The 19,681-nt window shown below is 42.6% G+C and overlaps 1 protein-coding gene across 2 annotated transcripts in view; it reads left to right on the top strand.

Moving 5' to 3' along the window:
* Positions 1–19,681, top strand: part of LOC121586337 (RNA-binding motif, single-stranded-interacting protein 3) — a 268,385-nt gene that overhangs the window by 50,299 nt on the left and 198,405 nt on the right. For both annotated transcript variants that reach the window (XM_041902950.1, XM_041902948.1), the window contains exon 2: positions 11,529–11,686. In XM_041902950.1, coding sequence (XP_041758884.1) covers positions 11,529–11,686 — 158 coding nt within the window. The remainder of the gene's footprint in view (positions 1–11,528; positions 11,687–19,681) is intronic.

Below are 19,681 nucleotides of genomic sequence, written 5' to 3'. Positions count from 1 at the left end.
GAAACACTCTGTGTGACCCTGATTTAGCCCACTGCAGTAAAGGTTAAAGTAAATATGGAGCACTCAGTTAAAAATAACTTATATTAAATAAGTAGGCTTTTCACTATAGGCATACTCTTTTTCCTCTAACCTTTGTTTTACTTAAATGAAAAAGGCCTTTTTCAGGATCCATCTTCACAATCAACAGTTCCTTTGTCGCTCTCTCTCTCTCCTCAGCAGCAGGCACACATGCCGGCAAGGTGTGAGAGAATGGTGCTGAAGCGTGAATTCGGGGTGTAGGCTATGATGGACAGCCTCTCCTGGACCATTTGGCCCACTACAATTTTTATTACAATTGTTTTATAGGACAAATGCTGGCAATTGCCAGCTAAGGGAAACCCTGGGGCTTTTTACCATCAGAGTTGTGTTTCCATAAAACGGACTTGTTGCAGATAAAAAGTCTGTGTGTAAATACATAGTGCACATAAAAAAATATTTTTAGGTAAAATTCCCACGGACCGAATAAAAAATTCCATGTTAAACGGGTTTCCATAAAAATTGTAATTCTAGGCCTACTGATGGTTTTGTCAAAATGTTGCGTAGGTATAGCAAATGTGCCCACTCTGGTATTGGTACGTGCGCTCTAGCCAACAGCTTGCAGGTACAGTGCAGGTATAGCCTACTACATGATGAGATTATTATGGACAAAAGTGCAAGATTATTTGTCAAATGGCAGCCAAGCATCGATCATATCATGTCACCAGAATAAGACCCTCGATATATATTGAAAGGAGCATCAACCTCATCACTGTGCACTGTCACCACTCTGTGAAGTTCATCATAACTTCATTCATCTGTAGCCTAATAAACTGCATGCTTTCCCATGATGTGGTGAAATTTTTTTATCAGACATGTAGGCTTGTTTACTCGTATAAAAAGGTTGGATGGAAACCTGGTTAATGTCAAGAAATGTTGAGGATGCTGAAATTATATTTTGGATGAATGTGTACATGCCTACAGGAGACTTTTGAAGTAACCTAATCAGATTAAAACATTGTGACTGGTTGTGTTTATGACACATATAAAAAGGTAATACATTAAAAAAGTTAAACGATAAATATTTAGGCTATATTGAAGCGTTAGGTTCTAGGTGAGGGAGGAATAGTCGGTTGGATTGGAGAGGAGGCAGAGTGTGTGTTAAGCTTTCCTGAATAACTGGGCCTGCCGGGAGCATATGTGGCCACATTATTATAGGACGACTTGGGAGAATGATGATCTGCAACAGACAGCGCATTCAGTATCAGAAGTAAAAATACAGCCAGACTGGCCTGTTACTGGAACTTTCTAGACCTTATAAACTGTTGAGTAGACCCACAACTGATCCAAATCAAATGAAACATTCAAATCACAGGGCTTTTGCGCCGTTATTCAAATGACATTTTCACAGCAGCCTAGAGTAGAATGTTGTACTCACTTGAAAACAATAATCAAATTATTCATTGCATTGTGGTGTTGTAGGCTATTCTAGGTAGGATAACTGTATTGTCCCTAAACAAGATCAATAGGGGAGATTTGTGAGCTGTGTGTCTCATGTCTTCACTGTTCTTTCATGCGCAATGATGCACTTGGCCTCTCCACTGCCTATCAGCTATTCCTATTTGTTCTTGTCGATTCATATAAAAAATGTATGCAGCTTTGAAAGTTTTTATGTGTGATATGATTGCTAGTTTGCCTATTGCAGATCTGGACAAACGATCCACCTACCACTATTGTCACTATGAATGGTGGATAGAGGGCAGGATAGACCGTTAGACTGGTAGACTATATTGACTTGTGGTATCGTAAAAGTTAGCACACGGAAAAGCGTAGTGCATAAGGGAAGTACCAAAACACCTTGATATAGGGGAGGCACATGCAAGCAGAAGAGGAAATGTGGCTAGGATGGAATAAATTATGTAGTAAAACCTGCGAATGTAAACCTGGGAAAAGATTCACTACCCTCTCCTATTTTGGACCCCCCCCCCCAATAAATTGCTATCTGTCCCTAAATAAAAATGATAATACAGTATAATGTATTAAAAATATAAAACTATATAATTAAAGCAACAATCAAAGTCAATCACAATGTCCTTTGCAAAGTTTGCTCTTGAATGCAGTGAGACTTACGCGATAGATTTACAACGTTCAGCTCTTCCAGCTCTGTCATACCGACGGCATGCTCTGCATACTTTCCCTCCCCCGGGGGCCAAGACAGACTATATTTAAACCCCTTGGTTTCTATATAAAGGCACGCGCCCTGACAAAGAGAACACAATATCCAGCTCTGTCTCTCGCACTAAAGCCTGCCGCTCCGTCTTCTTCACCCTCAGACCGACAGAAACCGTAGCTAGACCAATCAACATGTTTAAAAATAGCCTGGTGTCCTCTGTGGCTGCTGCTCGGGCTGCTCTGCTGTGCTGCTGCATCCCAGATTCCAGTCCCGCTTTTGTTTTGTTTCTCTGGATGGAAGGCCCCCAGGCTAACCGGAAGTCCAGTGGGATGTCGGAAGGAGGCACTGCTGCAACTTGTTCTTCCCATCTCTCTCTCTTTTTCTTTGTCTCTCGATCTCTCGCTCTTTTTTTTGTCTATCGAGCTCTATTTCTCTCTATTTCTTTCTCTCTTTCTCTCTCTCTCGCTCACTCTCGCTCTCTCTCTCGCTCCATCCGTCCATAGAGATCTCTCTGTCTGCCTAGCTTCCTAATAGGAGACATTGGCTTTAGCATCAGTCCCTAGGGCAGTGGAAGATGATTTCCTATTCACTCCTTTGGCTATGGGTTTACCACGGGAAAGAGAGACAAGGGAAGTGGATGGCAGGACACACTGTATCTTTCTGCTTGAAGACACAGTGGTTTAAGAACACATGCTTAAGGTTTAGGTTTTGAGTCACCCTTTGAGGATGGGGATTTGTGTTAGGCAGATATATACTTGCTGTAAAGATACTGGCTGTATACATTATTATTCAGCTTGTCTTGTGAGTCATCATAACTGAGATTTGCAGCACAAATTAATAGGGCTAGGAATTTGATATTATGATATCACGATACTTCTAGTGCCTTCAGAAATTATTCATACCCCTTGACTTATTCCACATTTTGTGTTATAGCCTGAATTAAAAATGGATAAAATGTATTATTTTCTTACCCATCTACACACAATACCTCATAATGACAAAGTGAAAACATGTTTTTAGACATTTTTGGTAATTTTAGAAAATGAAATACAGAAATATCTCATTTACATAAGTATTCACACCCCTGTTTAGAATCACCTTTGGCAATGATTACAGCTGTGAGTCTTTCTGGGTAAGTCTCTAAGAGCTTTGCACACCTGGATTGTACAATATTTGCACATTAATATTTTCAAAATTCTTCAAGCTCTGTCAAATTGGCTGTTGATCATTGCTAGACAACCATTTTCGGGTCTTGCCATAGATTTTCAAGAAGATTTAAGTTAAAACTGTAACTCGGCCACTCAGGAACATTCACTGTCTTCTTGGTAAGCAACTCCAGTGTAGATTTGGCCTTGTGTTTTAGGTTATTGTCCTGCTGAAAGGTAAATTAATCTCCCAGTGTCTGGTTGAAAGACTGAACCAGGTTTTCCTCTAGGATTTTGCCTGTCCTTATTCTGTACAGGCTTCCTTCTTTTCACTCTGTCAATTAGGTTAGTATTGTGGAGTAACTACAATGTTGTTTATCCATCCTCAGTTTTAAAGTTTTAAAGTCACCTTTGGCCTCATGGTAAAATTCCTGAGCGGTTTCCTTCCTCTCCGGGAACTGAGTTAGGAAGGATGCATGTATCTTTGTAGTGACTGGGTGTATTGATACACAATCCAAAGTATAATTAATAACTTCACCATGCTCAAAGGGATATTCAAAGTCATCTTATTTTTTTATTTCTTTTTATCTACCAATAGGTGCCATTCTTTGCGAGGCATTGGAAAACCTCCCTGGTCTTTGTGGTTGAATCTGTGTTTGAAATTCACTGCTTGGCTGAGGGACCTTACAAATAATTGAATATGTGAGGTACAGAGATGAGGTAGTCATTCAAAAATCATGTTAAACACTATTACTGCATACAGAGTGAGTTCATGCAACTTATTATGTTACTTGTTAAGATTGGTTTTTCTCCTGAATGTATTTAGGCTTGCCATAACAGAGGAGTTGAATACTAATTGACTCAAGACATTTCAGCTTTTCATTTTTTATTAATTTGTAAAAATGTGGAAAATGTCAAGGGGATGTGAATACTTTCTGGAGGCACTGTAGCTGCTGATACGATATGTATTGAGATTCTCACAATTCTATATGTATTGTGATTCGATACTGCTGATTTTTAAAAACATATGCGATTTGATGTTACAAACATATTGCTTACTTTTATTTTGTCAACAATATACACAAAATACTCTGTAATGTCAAAGTGGAAGATTTTTTTTTTTAAAGATTAATAAAAGGTATTATTAAAATAAAATATAGTCCTTGCATAAGTATTCAGCTCCTTTGTTTAGGCAAGCCTAAATTAGTTAAGGAGTACAATTTGGCCTAACAAATCACATAAGTTACATGAGCTCACTCTGTGTGAAATAATAGGGGTTGACATTATTTTTTAATGACTAACCCTTCCTCTGTCCCCCATCCATACAACATATGTCAGGTCCCTCAGTTAAGTATTGAATTTCAAGCACAGATTCAACTATAAAGACCAGGGAGATTTTTGAAAGCCTCATGAAGAAGGGCAGTGATTGGTAGATGGGTAACAATAACAAATCAGACATTGAGCATGGTCAAGTTGATAATTATGCTGTGGATTATGTACTAAATCACCCAGACACATCAAAGATACAGTCATCCTTCTGAACTGAGCTACAGGACATGAATGAAACAGCTCAGGGATGTTACCATGAGGCCATTGGTGATTTAAAAACAGTTACAGAGTTAAATGGCTGTGATGTGAGAAAACTGAGGATGGATCAACAACATTGTAGTGACTCCACAATAATGACTTAAATGACAGAGTGAAAAGAAGAATACAAATATACAAAAATACAAAAAAACACGGCAAAGGAATACACTTTTTGGCCTAAATGCAAAGCCTTATGTTTGGGGCAAACACAACACATCACTGAGTAACTGCCTCCTTATTTTCAAGCATGGTGATGGCTGTATTGTGGTATGGGTATGCTTGACCTCAGCAAATACTGGGGAGTTTTTCAGGATAAAAATAAACGAGATGGAGGTAAGCACAGGCAAAATCCTAGAGGAATACCTCCTTCAGTCTGCTTTACACCAGACACTGAGAGAGGAATTCAACTTTCAGCAGGACAATAACCTACAACACAAGGCCAAATATACACTGGAGTTCCTTACCAAGAAGACAGTGAATATTCATGAGTGGCCAAGTTACAGTTTTGTCTTAAATCTGCTTGAAAATCTATGGCAAGACATGAAAATGTCTTGCCATGATATCCAACATCTTGACAGAGTTTGAAGAATTATGAAAATAATAATGGGGTAATATTGCAAAATCCAGGTGCGTAAAGCTCTTAGAGACTTACCCAAGAAGACGCACAGCTGTAATCACTGCCAAATGTGTTTATAACATGTTTTGACTCAGGGAGCTGAATACTTATGCAACAACTATATTTTAGTTATTTAATTTCTATCAATCTTTTTTTAATTATTATAATAATTCTTCCACTTTGACATTACAGAGTATTTTGTGTAGATTGTTGACCAAAATTACAATTAAATCAATTTTAATTTAATTCCACATTGTAACACAATAAAATGTGAAGAAATCCAAGGGGTATGAATGCTTTTGCAAGGTATGTCTGTCGCAGAGAGCATTACTAAATTAGTTTTGATCAGTCATGGAAAGAAAAGTGCTGAAAACATGTTGGCTCACTATTTAAAAGATGATGGAGAACAAACTATAGAACAAGCTATAGGATTAACAATACCAGAGTTTTGGCACAGGTACAGCCGACTAGTGCTAGCTAACGCTACCTAGACAAATATATATATATATATATATATATATATATATATATGGAGTCAAAGTATCGATATATTGCGATATTTAACTGTATAGATTTTTTCCCCCATCACTACAAATTAATTGCTTATGTTTTTGTAGTGTAGCTGGGCTTTCGCAGTGAAGCTTAACACAAGCACACATACTAGCACATAACACTGTATAAAGGTATTCACCCAGCACTTCGCACTTGCATAGTCATCCTCGCACATGCTCACTCACACCTATATACACACTAATTTATATTCTGTCTCACACACCCACCCACACACACACACACAGTGTCATAGCTCCCTCCAAGCTATGCAGTCTGGTTTCCGAGCTGGTCATGGGTGCACCTCAGCCATGCTCAAGGTCCTAAAAGATATTATAACCTTGATCGATAAACAGTACTGTGTAGCCGTCTTCATCGACCTGGCCAAGGCTTTCGACTCTGTCAATCACCGCATTCTTATTGGCAGACTAAATAGCCTTGGTTTCACAAATGACTGCCTCGCCTGGTTCACCAACTACTTCTCAGATAGAGTTCAATGTGTCAAATCGGAGGGCCTGTTGTCTGGACCTCTGGCAGTCTCTATGGGGGTGCCACAGGGTTCAATTCTCGGGCCGACTCTATTCTCTCTATATATCAATGATGTCGCTCTTGCTGCTGGTGACTGTCAGATCCACCTCTATGCAGACGACACCATTTTGTATACATCTGGCCCTTCATTGGACACTGTGTTAACAAACCTCCAAACGAGCTTCAATGCCATACAGCACTTCTTCCGTAGCCTCCAACTGCTCTTAAACGCTAGTAAAACTAAATGCATGCTCTTCAATCGAACGCTGCTTGCACCCGCCTGCCCGACTAAAATCACTACTCTCGGCGGGTCTGACTTAGAATATGTGGACAACTACAAATACCTAGATGTCTGGTTAGACCGTAAACTCTCCTTTCAGACTCACATTAAGCATCTCCAATCCAAAGTTAAATCTTGAACCTTGACTTCGCAATGTCATTTACAAAATAGCCTCCAACACTCTACTCAGCAAATTGGATTTGTCTATCACAGTGCCATCCGTTTTGTCACCAAAGCCCCATATACTACCCACCGTTGTGACCTGTACGCTCTCGTTGGCTGGCCCTCACTACATATTCGTCGCCAAACCCACTGGCTCCAGGTCATCTATAAATCACTGCTAGGCAAATCCCTGCCTTATCTTAGTGGTTACCATAGCAACACCCACCCGTAGTATGCGCTCCAGCAGGTATATTTACATTTTAGTCATTTAGCAGACACTCTTATCCAGAGTGACTTACAGTTAGTGAGTGCATACATTTTTCATACTGGCCCCCCGTGGGAAACGAACCCACAACCCTGGCGTTGCAAGCGCCATGCTCTACCAACTGAGCTACAGGGGACTATATATCTCACTGGTCATCCCCAAAGCCAACACCTCCTTTGGCCTCCATTCCTTCCAGTTCTCTGCTGCCAATGACTGGAACGAACTGCAAAAATCTCTGAAGCTGGAGACACTTATCTCCCTCACTAACTTTAAGCATCAGTTGTCAGAGCAGCTTACCGATCACTGCACCTGTACACAGCCCATCTGTAATTAGCCCACCCAACTTCCTCATCCCCATATTGTTATTTATTTTGCTCATTTGCACCCCAGTATCTCTATTTGCACATCATCTTCTGCACATCTATCATTCCAGTGTTAATACTAAATTGTAATTATTTTGCACTATGGCCAATTTATTGCCTTACCTCCATAACTTACTACATTTCCACACACTGTATATAGATTTTCTATTGTGTTATTGACTGTACGTTTTGTTTATTCCATATGTAACTCTGTGTTGTTGTTGTTTTTATCACACTGCTTTGCTTTATCTTGACCAGGTCGCAGTTGTAAATGAGAACTTGTTCTCAACTGGCTTACCTGGTTAAATAAAGGTGAAATAAATAAATAAATAAATAAAAGCAGGCTTGAGGGGGCTGGCGCTCTGATATTGACACCATGGCTGCAGTGTGGTTGGTCCTCGGCCAGTTCTCAGCCGGCTCGGTGACTGCTGCTGTGGATCCCTGTAAATCAGACCCAATTACCAGGATACAGCTCTGGGCCTTTTATCCACTCACAGGCAGGCAGAGAGGGCAAACACAGGCCCCATACCAACTACTGTAGCCTACTCTCTCCCTTTCTATGGACCTCATATCTGCTAAGTGTTCATACCAGAAACATACTGGTGTGGATATGATATCGCCTATGCAGGCTCTGTATAGTGCCGGGTGGATGTCCATATTCACCTCTTTGCGTGAGTTTGCTTTGTTTGGATTACAGAATAAGCAGGAGGACGGTCCAGTATAAGATGAGTGTTTTCTGGCTATTTATTTTTGTATACATTTTTTTTTACTTTAGCCTAATGATTAAAAAAAAATCAAGCCTTGGTTGGAATAGCTTTTGCTTGGACTGGCAATCTGCAGTGGATTGGATTCCACACTCACACATGCACGCACACACACACACACTCACACGTACTAACACACACACACACGTACTAACATACACACACACGTACTAACATACACACACACACACACACACACACACACTAACACATACACGCTTACACAAACACTCCCCTGACAGCTCTTCCCTTGCTCCAGTCAGAAGAATTGTGTGCGCTGTCGCCGTGTGTATATACACTGTACAGCCCGCCGCAGCCCTATATACGATACGATATATTTATCATCCTCGGTTCATACACTCATAAACATTCTCCAGTGTGTCACGGTGGCGGCAGAGCCCCTGCTAGCTCAGTAAATTGGCCCTGTGTAAACCATTCTGCCCATCTGAAATACAGCTACGGCACATGTAAATCCCTGACATGCCTCTGTAGCGACGGGGGGTGGAGAGGAAACGGGAGGTTTGTCTCATTTACCACCTGGAGGTTTTGAAGTGTCATAACCATCTCCTCTTACTGAAGGCAGCCAGCAAGGCATCAGAGATCCTCTTTGTCAAGTGCTGTATTCAATTCCCATCAGCCAGACATGTGAGGGAGATGTTTCTATATTTCTGGGGGGCTGTTTTTTTTTTTGCACGTCTCACAGACTGACAGGGAGAGCAGGCTAAGGGTAAATATCAGTGACGGACCATCCGGAAGAGGAACAAATCTGTTTATTAACCTCGAGAGGAGAAGAGAGAGAAAGAGAGAGAAAGAGTGAGAGGAAAGGGATACACAGACTGTCAACCACACATGCTGGTCGGTGTTCACTCACATACTCAGACTTGCATGCAGCACACACGCGCACACACACACACACACACTCGACCCTTCACTTGATCGTATCACACACACACACACATACACAAACTCTCACACACATTCCCACACACACACTCATACACAAAGCCTCACACACACTCTTACACAGCTCCTCGGGGACCTCTAGCACCTTCTCATTTCCCCTCCCTGGGCTTCTGAGAGCCTTTTCGTTTCCCTTGGATAACCTCCCTCTTTCCCAGCACTGTAAGTAATGAGCAGGGGTTGACCCGCCATGCCTCATTGTGTAAGATTTCAGTTTCTGACCTTAAAAATGAAAGCAAATCGATAGGGCGGGACACGTGAATTCCAAAACCCAGGATGCAAGCCAAGTCTGGAGTGGAGGGAGGAATGCGGCACTGCACAATATACTGGCCAGTATAGACTCTTTCACCTCACCTTCAATAGGGACCAATACTGTATCGCCAGTGTGCTGCAGTGAATTTGCACGTAAATTGTGTGTCACCCAGTGCGTTTAGTGTGGATAATCTAAAGTACAGCAGAGGGGATGGGGGGAGAGAGCTCAGAGCTTAGTCAAGGCTCGGATTTTAATATTCATTTGGTGTGCGTAAAAATGTACTGGGGGCACTTTATTTTAAATGTTATAACACACAAAGTATGTGTAGGATAATTTGACCATGCTTTGAGGAGGAGTGATAGTTTATATGCAGTTTATAAGCACTTACATTAGCTAATATGGTGTAATTCAAGACAATGAAATGACAGGTCAAAGTATCAAAGTATCCCAGCAAGAGAGTGATATATGGTTAAGGAGAAAAGTGTCTTGACCACCGGATGTTTTTATGCAAACTGACTCTAAATAACCCCTACTAAAATCACCAGTCCAGTCAATGTCCAGTCTCCTTCCTAAATGGACTGTGTACTACCACCAGGTCTCTCTCTCTCTCTCTCTCTCTCTCTCTCTCTCTCTCTCTCTCTCTCTCTCCATACAATATGCTGTAGCTCGACAGCGATTAAGCACATTGTGTGTACTCACTACTCGAGTGAGAGAGTGGCTGGCCGTCAGTTCCAGTTAGCCCAGCATGATAATTGGCCTCCCATTGATAGACGTAGGCTCCCTTCACGCTCCAGGGGCCTCGGCTCATTGTCGGAAGAGGCGACACACTGCCCGAGAACACTCAAAATTGCGCATCAAATCAGCCATGCTTCACGGGCCGGGGAGTGTGTGTGTGAGTGCGTGTTATCTTGGGGTAGGAGGTCTTCCATATCCCAGTGTGCAGTGTCTCTCCAGGGATGCTAGGGGGTTAACGTGGTTAACTAGAGCTGCTGGTGGCATTTAAGCTATACTCTCTCACTCACGCTTTAACAGGGCACAGCATCCATGGAATAGAGATATAAATGGGCTGTGAGCAGGGAGCCCTGACTCTCACACCATAAATCCACAGTGGGAGGGACATGAGGGGGGAGGGAAAGAGGGAAAAACAGAGTGAGGGGTGAAGAGAGAAGGGAGAGACAGAGGAAAGGGATGTAGTGTATACTAGATGGGGAGAAAGAAGGAATATATCATGGAAAGGGAGCGATGCACTGTAGCGATGAGGTTTGTTGACACACAGGGAAAGGGAATTGTTGAACGGTTCAGATGCTGAAAGTCTCATTAAAACCATCTCACCTGTAGAGGTGCAAATTGTTTTGAGAATGCCTCTGGACTCGGTAGTATGAAGTCGGGGAGGAAAATGTCACTCCAACATCTCTCAACACATCATTTTGAGATGACGCTTCTATAACAGTTAACCACCAGAAAGGCCATTCTTATGATTTACATTTTAGTAATTTTGCAGACACTCTTATCCAGAGTGAGTACATACATTTATTTATTTTTATTTTTCATGATACCAACTCACTCATGACACAGTGATGTTTGCAAACCAGATCAGTACTGTCCTGTATGCCGTAGAGGTTTAGGAGCAAATGAAGTCCGGAATGATATACACCACCACTTCATTTCCTGTCTGTTGGGTTCCATCAAAGATGTGTGAGTTACTCACATTACATATAAAAATATATATTTAGCCCTAACCCTTCCTTTCTTCTCTCTTCCTGCATCTATGCTCCCCCCACTCCATGTGAAAGATACCTACATATCGCAACTGACACATACATACTGTATGTGTTTTACATACTCAAATATACTTCTCTATTCCTGCAGCAGCCCTATGCTCCACCCCTCCACCCCATGGCTCCACCCAGCCCCAGCCACAACAGCTGCAGTCACGGCGGATCCGAGCAGCTGAGTAAAACTAACCTGTACATTCGAGGCCTGCCCCCGGGGACCACGGACCAGGATCTCATCAAGCTCTGCCAACCGTGAGTGTGGCACACACACACACAGTATATAAACACACATGCACACCTGCTGACACACACACACACACACACCCTTATTAAAACTCCACAAACTGTGAATGTATAAAAGAAACAGACACGGTTAATCATAAAAGCTCTGCCAAGTGTGTGTGTGATACAAAAACACACATGAGTATGAATGTGCACACACACACACACACACACACACACACACACCCCTACACAAAGCTCAATAAAGCCCTAATAAAATGTAGATTGGACTGCCTCCCCCAGGAACCACGGACCAGGACCTCATCAAGCTGCAACCCACAGACACACAGACACAAACACACTCACACACTCACACACACAGCCCCTCACACACACACACTAACAGCTTTGTTCAGCTCCAATAAATTCCTCATTAATAAAGACTGCAAATTGTGAAATACAGGCTAAAAGCGAAGTCTGCCAGTTGCGTAACCTTTTCTTGCCCATCTTTCCAGAAATATCCCAGTCAAATGCTACCAATTATTTTATGATCTTTTGGAATTGGAACGCTCTGTCCAGTATTTGGTAATGCTCCTACTATGTCAGAAGTCCCGCATGTCTTGATATTGACCCATCAAAATTCAAAGAGCAAACACGATAAGACAATGGAGGCACTCAGCGTTTTGACATTGCATATCTCTTAGCCACATAGTCAGTCCCCTTTTGTACAATCTTACTGTAGACAGTTTCAATAAAATGTTCAATTCAATATGATCTTGAATTTGAGGCAGAATGTTTTTCAGAAGGGCATTGTCGGAACTTAAGTAAAGTACCTGGCCATGAGGCATGTTTGTGGGTTTCAATTCAAATATCATTCTGCGGTTTCTAGCTATTGTACGTCAAAACATTACTATTGGCGGTTATTGGAACATTGGACATACACCATTACTGCCTCACTGTCCTCTAGTGGATGCTTCACTTCACTTTCTCCCACACACTCTTCCCTCAGCATTTCTCTCCCCTGACTTTTTGCCAGTCGCCTTGGTCCGCATTGTCTAAGTGCCCCCAAGGTTGCCCGAGGTCTGCTGTGCCAATGAAAATCCAATGCCAATGAAACTTTAATTAGCCAGCCACTGTTTCAGGCACAGGCGGGTAGGAACATTTTCACAAAGGTCATCTGGCGCTGCAGTCTGTGACACCCGGGTCCCCCTCTGGTGTTTTGTTCCTTCTCCGGTCTGCTGAACCCACACCTCCTCCACCCATGTCCCACTCCCACCCCAACCCGCTCCACCTCACCACAATGGCATCCTCCCTTGGCCCATCACCTTGTACCCCAAGTTCATGTTAAACTGAAACCTCAGAAATGAGCCTCTGCAGTTTTCAGAAAATGAGGAGTCCTATATTTTTTTTTTAAGCACCTCTCAGCCGCCCAAGTTATTTTCCCTCATCAGTATCTCACTCTGCATGTGTGTGTAGCAGAGATTAGTCTTGAAAACCCGACCCTAGGCAATAGTGACTAGAATCTGGTTTCAATGACGGACTCTTTTGGCAACTTCAATAAGGAAGAAAATTAATCTGGGATGATTCCTCTTCAGACAGACAACTCTCTCAACAAATCATGATGCCAGAACGTTGCGATTCGAAACCAAAGTTTGCAGTTGATGCTAACTAGACACTTGCGAAATGCAGAAATAAAAATGTTGTTTGATTTGAGTCCTTGTGTTGTGCTAAGCCGTGCCGGTTCCCGAGCCAGGATTTGCGGGGTCACACGCACTATGAAACAGCCCCAGCAGCCTAGACTCCCCGTATCTCTAAAGCAAGCACAGTGCCGCCAACTGACGCATTCTTGAGAGTGTGCCATATCATAGCTGCTGATTGGAGGTCGGTACACACTGCCTGAGTGATGTTTGGAAACGCCAAAGCAAGCTACGCTCTCCTCACACTCAACTGCTACAACTTCCTCTACTACTTCAAACATGGCCAAAAGAAAAAAGAGAATCAATAACAACAATGGCCACAGAGGTTCTAATTATATGCACCGAGAGCAGTTGGATTTGGGAGTGTGCTTAATCTGTGTTTTATTCAGTTGGCTGGATCTGTAGCTCTCCAGAACCATTAGCCTGATATATGGGCATGGAAAAGCAGCCAGAGAAGTGGGTTTTGGCTGAACACCCAGAGCGAAAGGCCTGGATGGAACAGCCGTTACCGTGAGAAAAATGCATGGACAAAGCCAGGCAGGTGGGGCACGGGTCCATCAGTGGTTGAGCAGTGCTGGGGATTTCTTGTTTGCAGTCCACCACCCAGGAGAGGTAGAGGGGCTGAGGCCGCGGGTTCTTTCGAGTAAAGAGCACATTTTAGAAGGTACTCTTAGGCCTTAGGGCCCACACCTGGAATAACAGGGGCATTCATTCTCCCTGCCAGTGGCCCAAATCCATAACTCAAAAAGCCAAGATGGAAAGGACCACAGAGCTCTCCTCCCTACCCTCCCTCCCTTCCATCCTCCTCCCTTATGCCTCTTCTGTTCTTCCCTCCCTACCGCCCTTCTGGTTCTCTGCACCCAATTTCAGCCGTGGGCCGGCTACAGCTGGGCCCTCTGTCACGCTGCTTTCCCTAGCGTGGCGCCTGATCAAATGGAGAGAAACCCAAATCAAGAGCTAATCACTGCCAATTGTCCAAATAACCTTTCCCATGTGTGGCGAGGGATGGAGGGAGGAGTGAGAGGGTGGGGAGGGAGGGGTTGGAGCCCCACACAGCAGAGGAAGGAGGAAGGGGTGACCCTGGGACCACCTGTTCCACAGAGCCTCTGCGATCCGAAGCGCCACATTATCCCTAATGATTCTGAGGCCCTCTGTTGACACAAGCCGGCTGGCTATCAGAGCCTCTCCGATCCCACAGGCTCCTTTTCAACAAACTGCCAAAGGGATGAAGTGTGAGAGAAGACACTCCAGTCAGCCCAGCCTCAGCTCTTTCGGCTCCGTCATCGATGCCCTGTCCGCCCGACGCTTTTCGGTCCAGCTCCTCAGAACAGACCGGAGATAGAGGTGCTTAACCTCTGTGGCTGCGAGGCAACGGCAGGAATGCCCAGACCGAACCACCCCCCCCCCCCCCACCCACCAAACGTTGTCGACCAGATGCTCTGGATATTCCGGGAACAGAAAGAATCACTCTCTCACTTGATCTTACTCTCGTTCTGTCTCTCATTTCCACTGCGCAACGATACTCGGCTAAAACACAAATTGTCCTGTGCTTTGTGTTGTGAATTTACATGGAAATTACTTGCCTGGTTCAAACTAACTGTATACAAAATGCCTGCATCCTTGATCTGGAGAGCAGTTGCTGTGCAGTGGCTGATATGCCCCCAGGCAATCTCCTACATTATTCATCCCCCCCATTACTGTTTAGTTTATTAGGATCCCCATTACAGTGCCTTCAGAAAGTATTCATACCCCTTGACCTTTTACACATTTTGTTGTGTTACAGCCTGAATTAAAAAGGGATTACATTTAGAAGTTTTTGTCACTGGCCTACACACAATACGCCATAATGTCAAAGTGGAAGTATGTTTTTAGAAATGTTTTACAAATTAATAAAACATCAGTAAGTAATCAATCCCTTTGTTATGACTAGCCTAAATAAGTTTAGTAAAAAGTTGCTTAACAAGTCACATAATAAGTTGCATGGACTCACTCTGTGTGCAATAATAATGTTTAACATGATTTTTGAATGACTACCTCATCTCTGTACCCCACACATACAATTATCTGTAAAGTCCCTCAGTCGAGCAGTGAATTTGGTAACACTTTACTTGACATCCAGCGTCATAACACATTATAGCATGATCATAACCATGTCATAACAGCTGACATAACTTGTCATAACACTGTCATGACCCATATATTTACAACTGTTGTGACATATATTGTGTTATTTTATGGCTAGTTATTTACATTTCAGTCATTTAGCAGACGCTCTTATCCAGAGCGACTTACAGTTAGTGAATGCATACTTTATTTTTTTTATTTTTTTTTAACCCACATCCCTGCCGGCCAAACCCTCCCCTACCTTGGACGACGCTGGATCAATTGTGCGCCGCCCATGGGTCTTCCGGTTGCGGCCGGCTGCGACAGAGCCTGGACTCGAACCAGGATCTCTAGTGGCACAGCCTTAGACCACTGCGCCACTCGGGAGTTATGACACCTATATAAGAGTGCCAAAACCCACTTTTATTAAAATGTGTTTTTTCCCTGCCTTTCATTTGAAAGATTGTTTCTTAAGTCCTTTGTTGTTATTGTAATGAATTCTTTACAGACATGTTTTATTAATTTTTTTGCATATCCTGATCATCCTGTGTCACTTTAATACACTTTATGACACTGTCAAGAAGCAGTATGACCATCATAATCATATAAGCCAGATAGGCCTATCAGGTACATCCCCTAATACCAAAGAAAATATCAGCATGTAACCGCCTAAACAAACTGCACTATCAATTTAGGAGTCTACAATCTCAACATGTTCAACCTGCAGCTCGATGTGCCTCCCAGAGTGGAGTCTAACATTCGCAACGGCAGATAGACTTTTGAGGAGATGGGAAATGTTGCCATGCTACGTCAATGGGCCGCACGGTGCATTCTGGGTGATTCTGGGACAAGAAGCGTTCTCCTTCCATCGGGCGCTAGCTCAAAAACCCAGCATTAGCACAAATTTCGTCAACAAGAAGTACAACATTACAAATATTTTCCTAGATGTGAGATAATGAACTTGCTATCTGTAATATCGTATGGCTTTGGAATCGTGACATTACGTAATTTCGAGGAAAATAGGCACATTTCACAATCCCTTTGAGCATGGTGAAGTTATTAAATTACACTTTGGATGGTGTATCAAAACACCCAGTCACTACAAAACTACAGGCGTCCTTCCTAACTCAGTTGCTGCTTTTGAGAAGGGATTGCGTGATGATTAGCTTAGCAACCACGTAACGCAGCATGACAACGTGAACGCGATTGGTCGACAGTCTGCTGGGTGGGACGTTATACGTTCCTTCATTCATTGGATTCCTATCTCCTTTCTATAATATCTCTGGCAACGGCACCATGCACCCTGGACTAAAGAGGCAGACAAATAGGGAAAATGTGCTATACCCTCCGTTACATTACACATTTCTCGAGCTAGGAATATCAAAAAAATATGATCAATGGCTCATTCGAGAGATACTGGCCGATGTTTTCGCGATCAAAAAGTCATAGTCCTATTAACTTCCAGTGTAGTGAGAGCGACTTTATCATAGTGCTACGTCATACCAGACGGATCTCTGCCTGCTTGAATGCCAATAACTCAGATACACATGAAACATGAAATGACCCAGGGAATCGATAGAAAATCACTCAGATGCACAAAACAATTTAACATTCAAAATGGGTGAACCTTTCCTTTAATATGGTTCATTAAAAAAAAAAAAAAAATAGTAGGCTAATGGAATGTTTTGCCTTGTGTGGTAGGTTTTGTGGATTTTGACAGTCTTATGTAGCTGTCATAACCAGCCATAAAATACAATAATATGTCACAACAGGTCTAAATAAATGTGCTATGACCATATTATGACAGGTTATGATGAGTTATGTCAGCTGTTATGACATATTTTGACATGGTTATGACCGTGTCATAACGTGTTATGATGCTAGGTGTCAAGTAAAGTGTTACCGTGAATTTCAAACACAAAGAACAGGGAGGTTTTCCAATGCCTCGCAAAGAAGGGCACCTATTTGTAGATGGGGGAAAAAAAGCAGACATTGAAAATCCCTTTGAGCATGGTGAAGTTATTAAATTACACTTTGGATGGTGTATCAATACACCCAGTCACTACAAAACTACATGCGTCCTTCCTAACTCAGTTGCCGTAGAGGAAGGAAACCACTCAGGGATTTCACCATGAGGCCAAAGGCGACTTTAAAACTTTAAAACTGAGGATGGATAAACAACATTGTAGTTACTCCACAATACTAACCTAATTGACAGAGTGAAAAGAAGGAAGCCTTTACAGAATAAGAACGGACAAAATCCTAGAGGAAAACCTGGTTCAGTCTTCTTTCCACCAGACACTGGGAGATTAATTTACCTTTCAGCAGGACAATAACCTAAAACACAAGGCCAAATCTATACTGGAGTTGCTTACCAAGAAGACAGTGAATGTTCCTGAGTGGCCGAGTTACAGTTTTAACTTAAATCTTCTTGAAAATCTATGGCAAGACCCGAAAATGGTTGTCTAGCAATGATCAACAGCCAATTTGACATAGCTTGAAGAATTTTGAAAAGATTAATGGGCAAATATTGTACAATCCAGGTGTGGTAAGCTCTTAACAACTTGTCCAGAAAGACTCACAGCTGTAATCGCTGCCAAAGGTGCATCTACAAAGTATGTGTGAATACTTATGTAAATTAAATTTTTTTAAATTTTATTTAAAATAAATTAGCAGAAATTTGCTAAAACATGTTTTCACTTTGCCATTATGGAGTATTGTGTGTAGATGGGTTATTGATTATTTTATTTTTTTATCCATTTTGAATTATGGCTGTAACACAACACAATGTGGAATAAGGGCACGGGGGGCACGGGCACAGGCTCCTGCATAAGTAAAATCAGTATTATGCCTCTACTGCCATTCATTCCAATTATACTGGTTTGGATTTCTCCCTGACCAATATGGCTGCCAATTTCACCCCATTCTGGAACATCAACGGTTTATGACATAGCCACTTTAATACGATCTCTATTTTCGCTCAGCTTCATGGCAAAATAGAAAGGCCTTTATCAGCTTGACGTTGAAACGTTAGTCACCTGTACGCATCCTGTACAATGGATTAAAGTGAGCAAAAATAAATACATCTCTGCCTTTTTTTTGTTGTTGAGTGCTCCAACTCCTTTTTACCTTGAATTAGTCCATTTGGAAGTTTTTCTTGGTAAGCCATTCTCATGCCATTCTCATTGTTGTTGATCACCCCTCCTTTCCTTTGTTTGCTGAAGTGCGAAGGCCCACCTGAACTCTATGTAAAAAATCTGTCAATGTGCCCTTGAGCAAGGCACTTAACCCTAAATCGCTCTGGATAACAATATCTGCTTAATGACTAAAACGTAAATGTAAAATGAAAGCGCCCCTCCATCCATTACAGTTGCAGCAGCCAGCACCCTAAAGACTGATTGACGTGAGGACAGGAAGCAGAGCCCTCAGGACTCTACAATTTCCCTCCCTCCCAGGTGCTTTGACGCACCCTCCCTCCCTCTCTCTCTCTCCATCCCTTCCCCTGCTTTCTCTCTTACTCTTTCTCTTTCATCTGGAGTAGTGTGGAGAAAGCAGCACAGATGAGATGTGTTCATTTGTGCGTGTCAGACAGAAATGCATGGCATGTCGGCTTGACAGGTTGTAGACGGCCGTGGACAAACATTCTGCTACGCTGAAGCCTGAAAGAGAACTGTGGGACTAGCTATACTAGTAGAAAATACTGTACACTGTGCCTATTACTTCTTCTATTAAAGATACAAGTACACACACACACATACAAGTACACACACACAAACACATACAAGCACACACACACACACACACACACACACACACACACACACACACACACACACACACACACACACACACACACACACACATATACAAGTACACACACAAACACACTGCAATGTTTCTCTCCCACTCACTCCATTAAAAGCACTCCATATCTATAGTGGAGCCACTGTGGTCGTTCACTCTTTCTTGTTTTCTCTTTCTCTCACTCTTTCGCTCTCATTCTCTCGCTCTCATTCTCTCTCTCTCTCTCTCCCCTCTCTCTCCCTCCCTCCCTCTCTCTGGTCCATGTGGGTGGAGATCTCTGCAGGGAGCTACAATCTGATGATCGGCCAGCATCTTTCACCAGCACTACCTGTCAGAAATGCATTATCCCATGTTTGTATGTCTTTGTGTCTCTGTGTGTGTGTGTGTGTGTGTGTGTGTGTGTGTGTGTGGCATGCGTGCT

Source organism: Coregonus clupeaformis, chromosome 17 (genome assembly GCF_020615455.1).
Source record: "Coregonus clupeaformis isolate EN_2021a chromosome 17, ASM2061545v1, whole genome shotgun sequence".
In the NCBI taxonomy this organism is placed as follows: Eukaryota; Metazoa; Chordata; class Actinopteri; order Salmoniformes; family Salmonidae; genus Coregonus; species Coregonus clupeaformis.
Note: the sequence above shows the minus strand (reverse complement) of the source record. Positions and strands in the feature narration are given on the sequence as shown.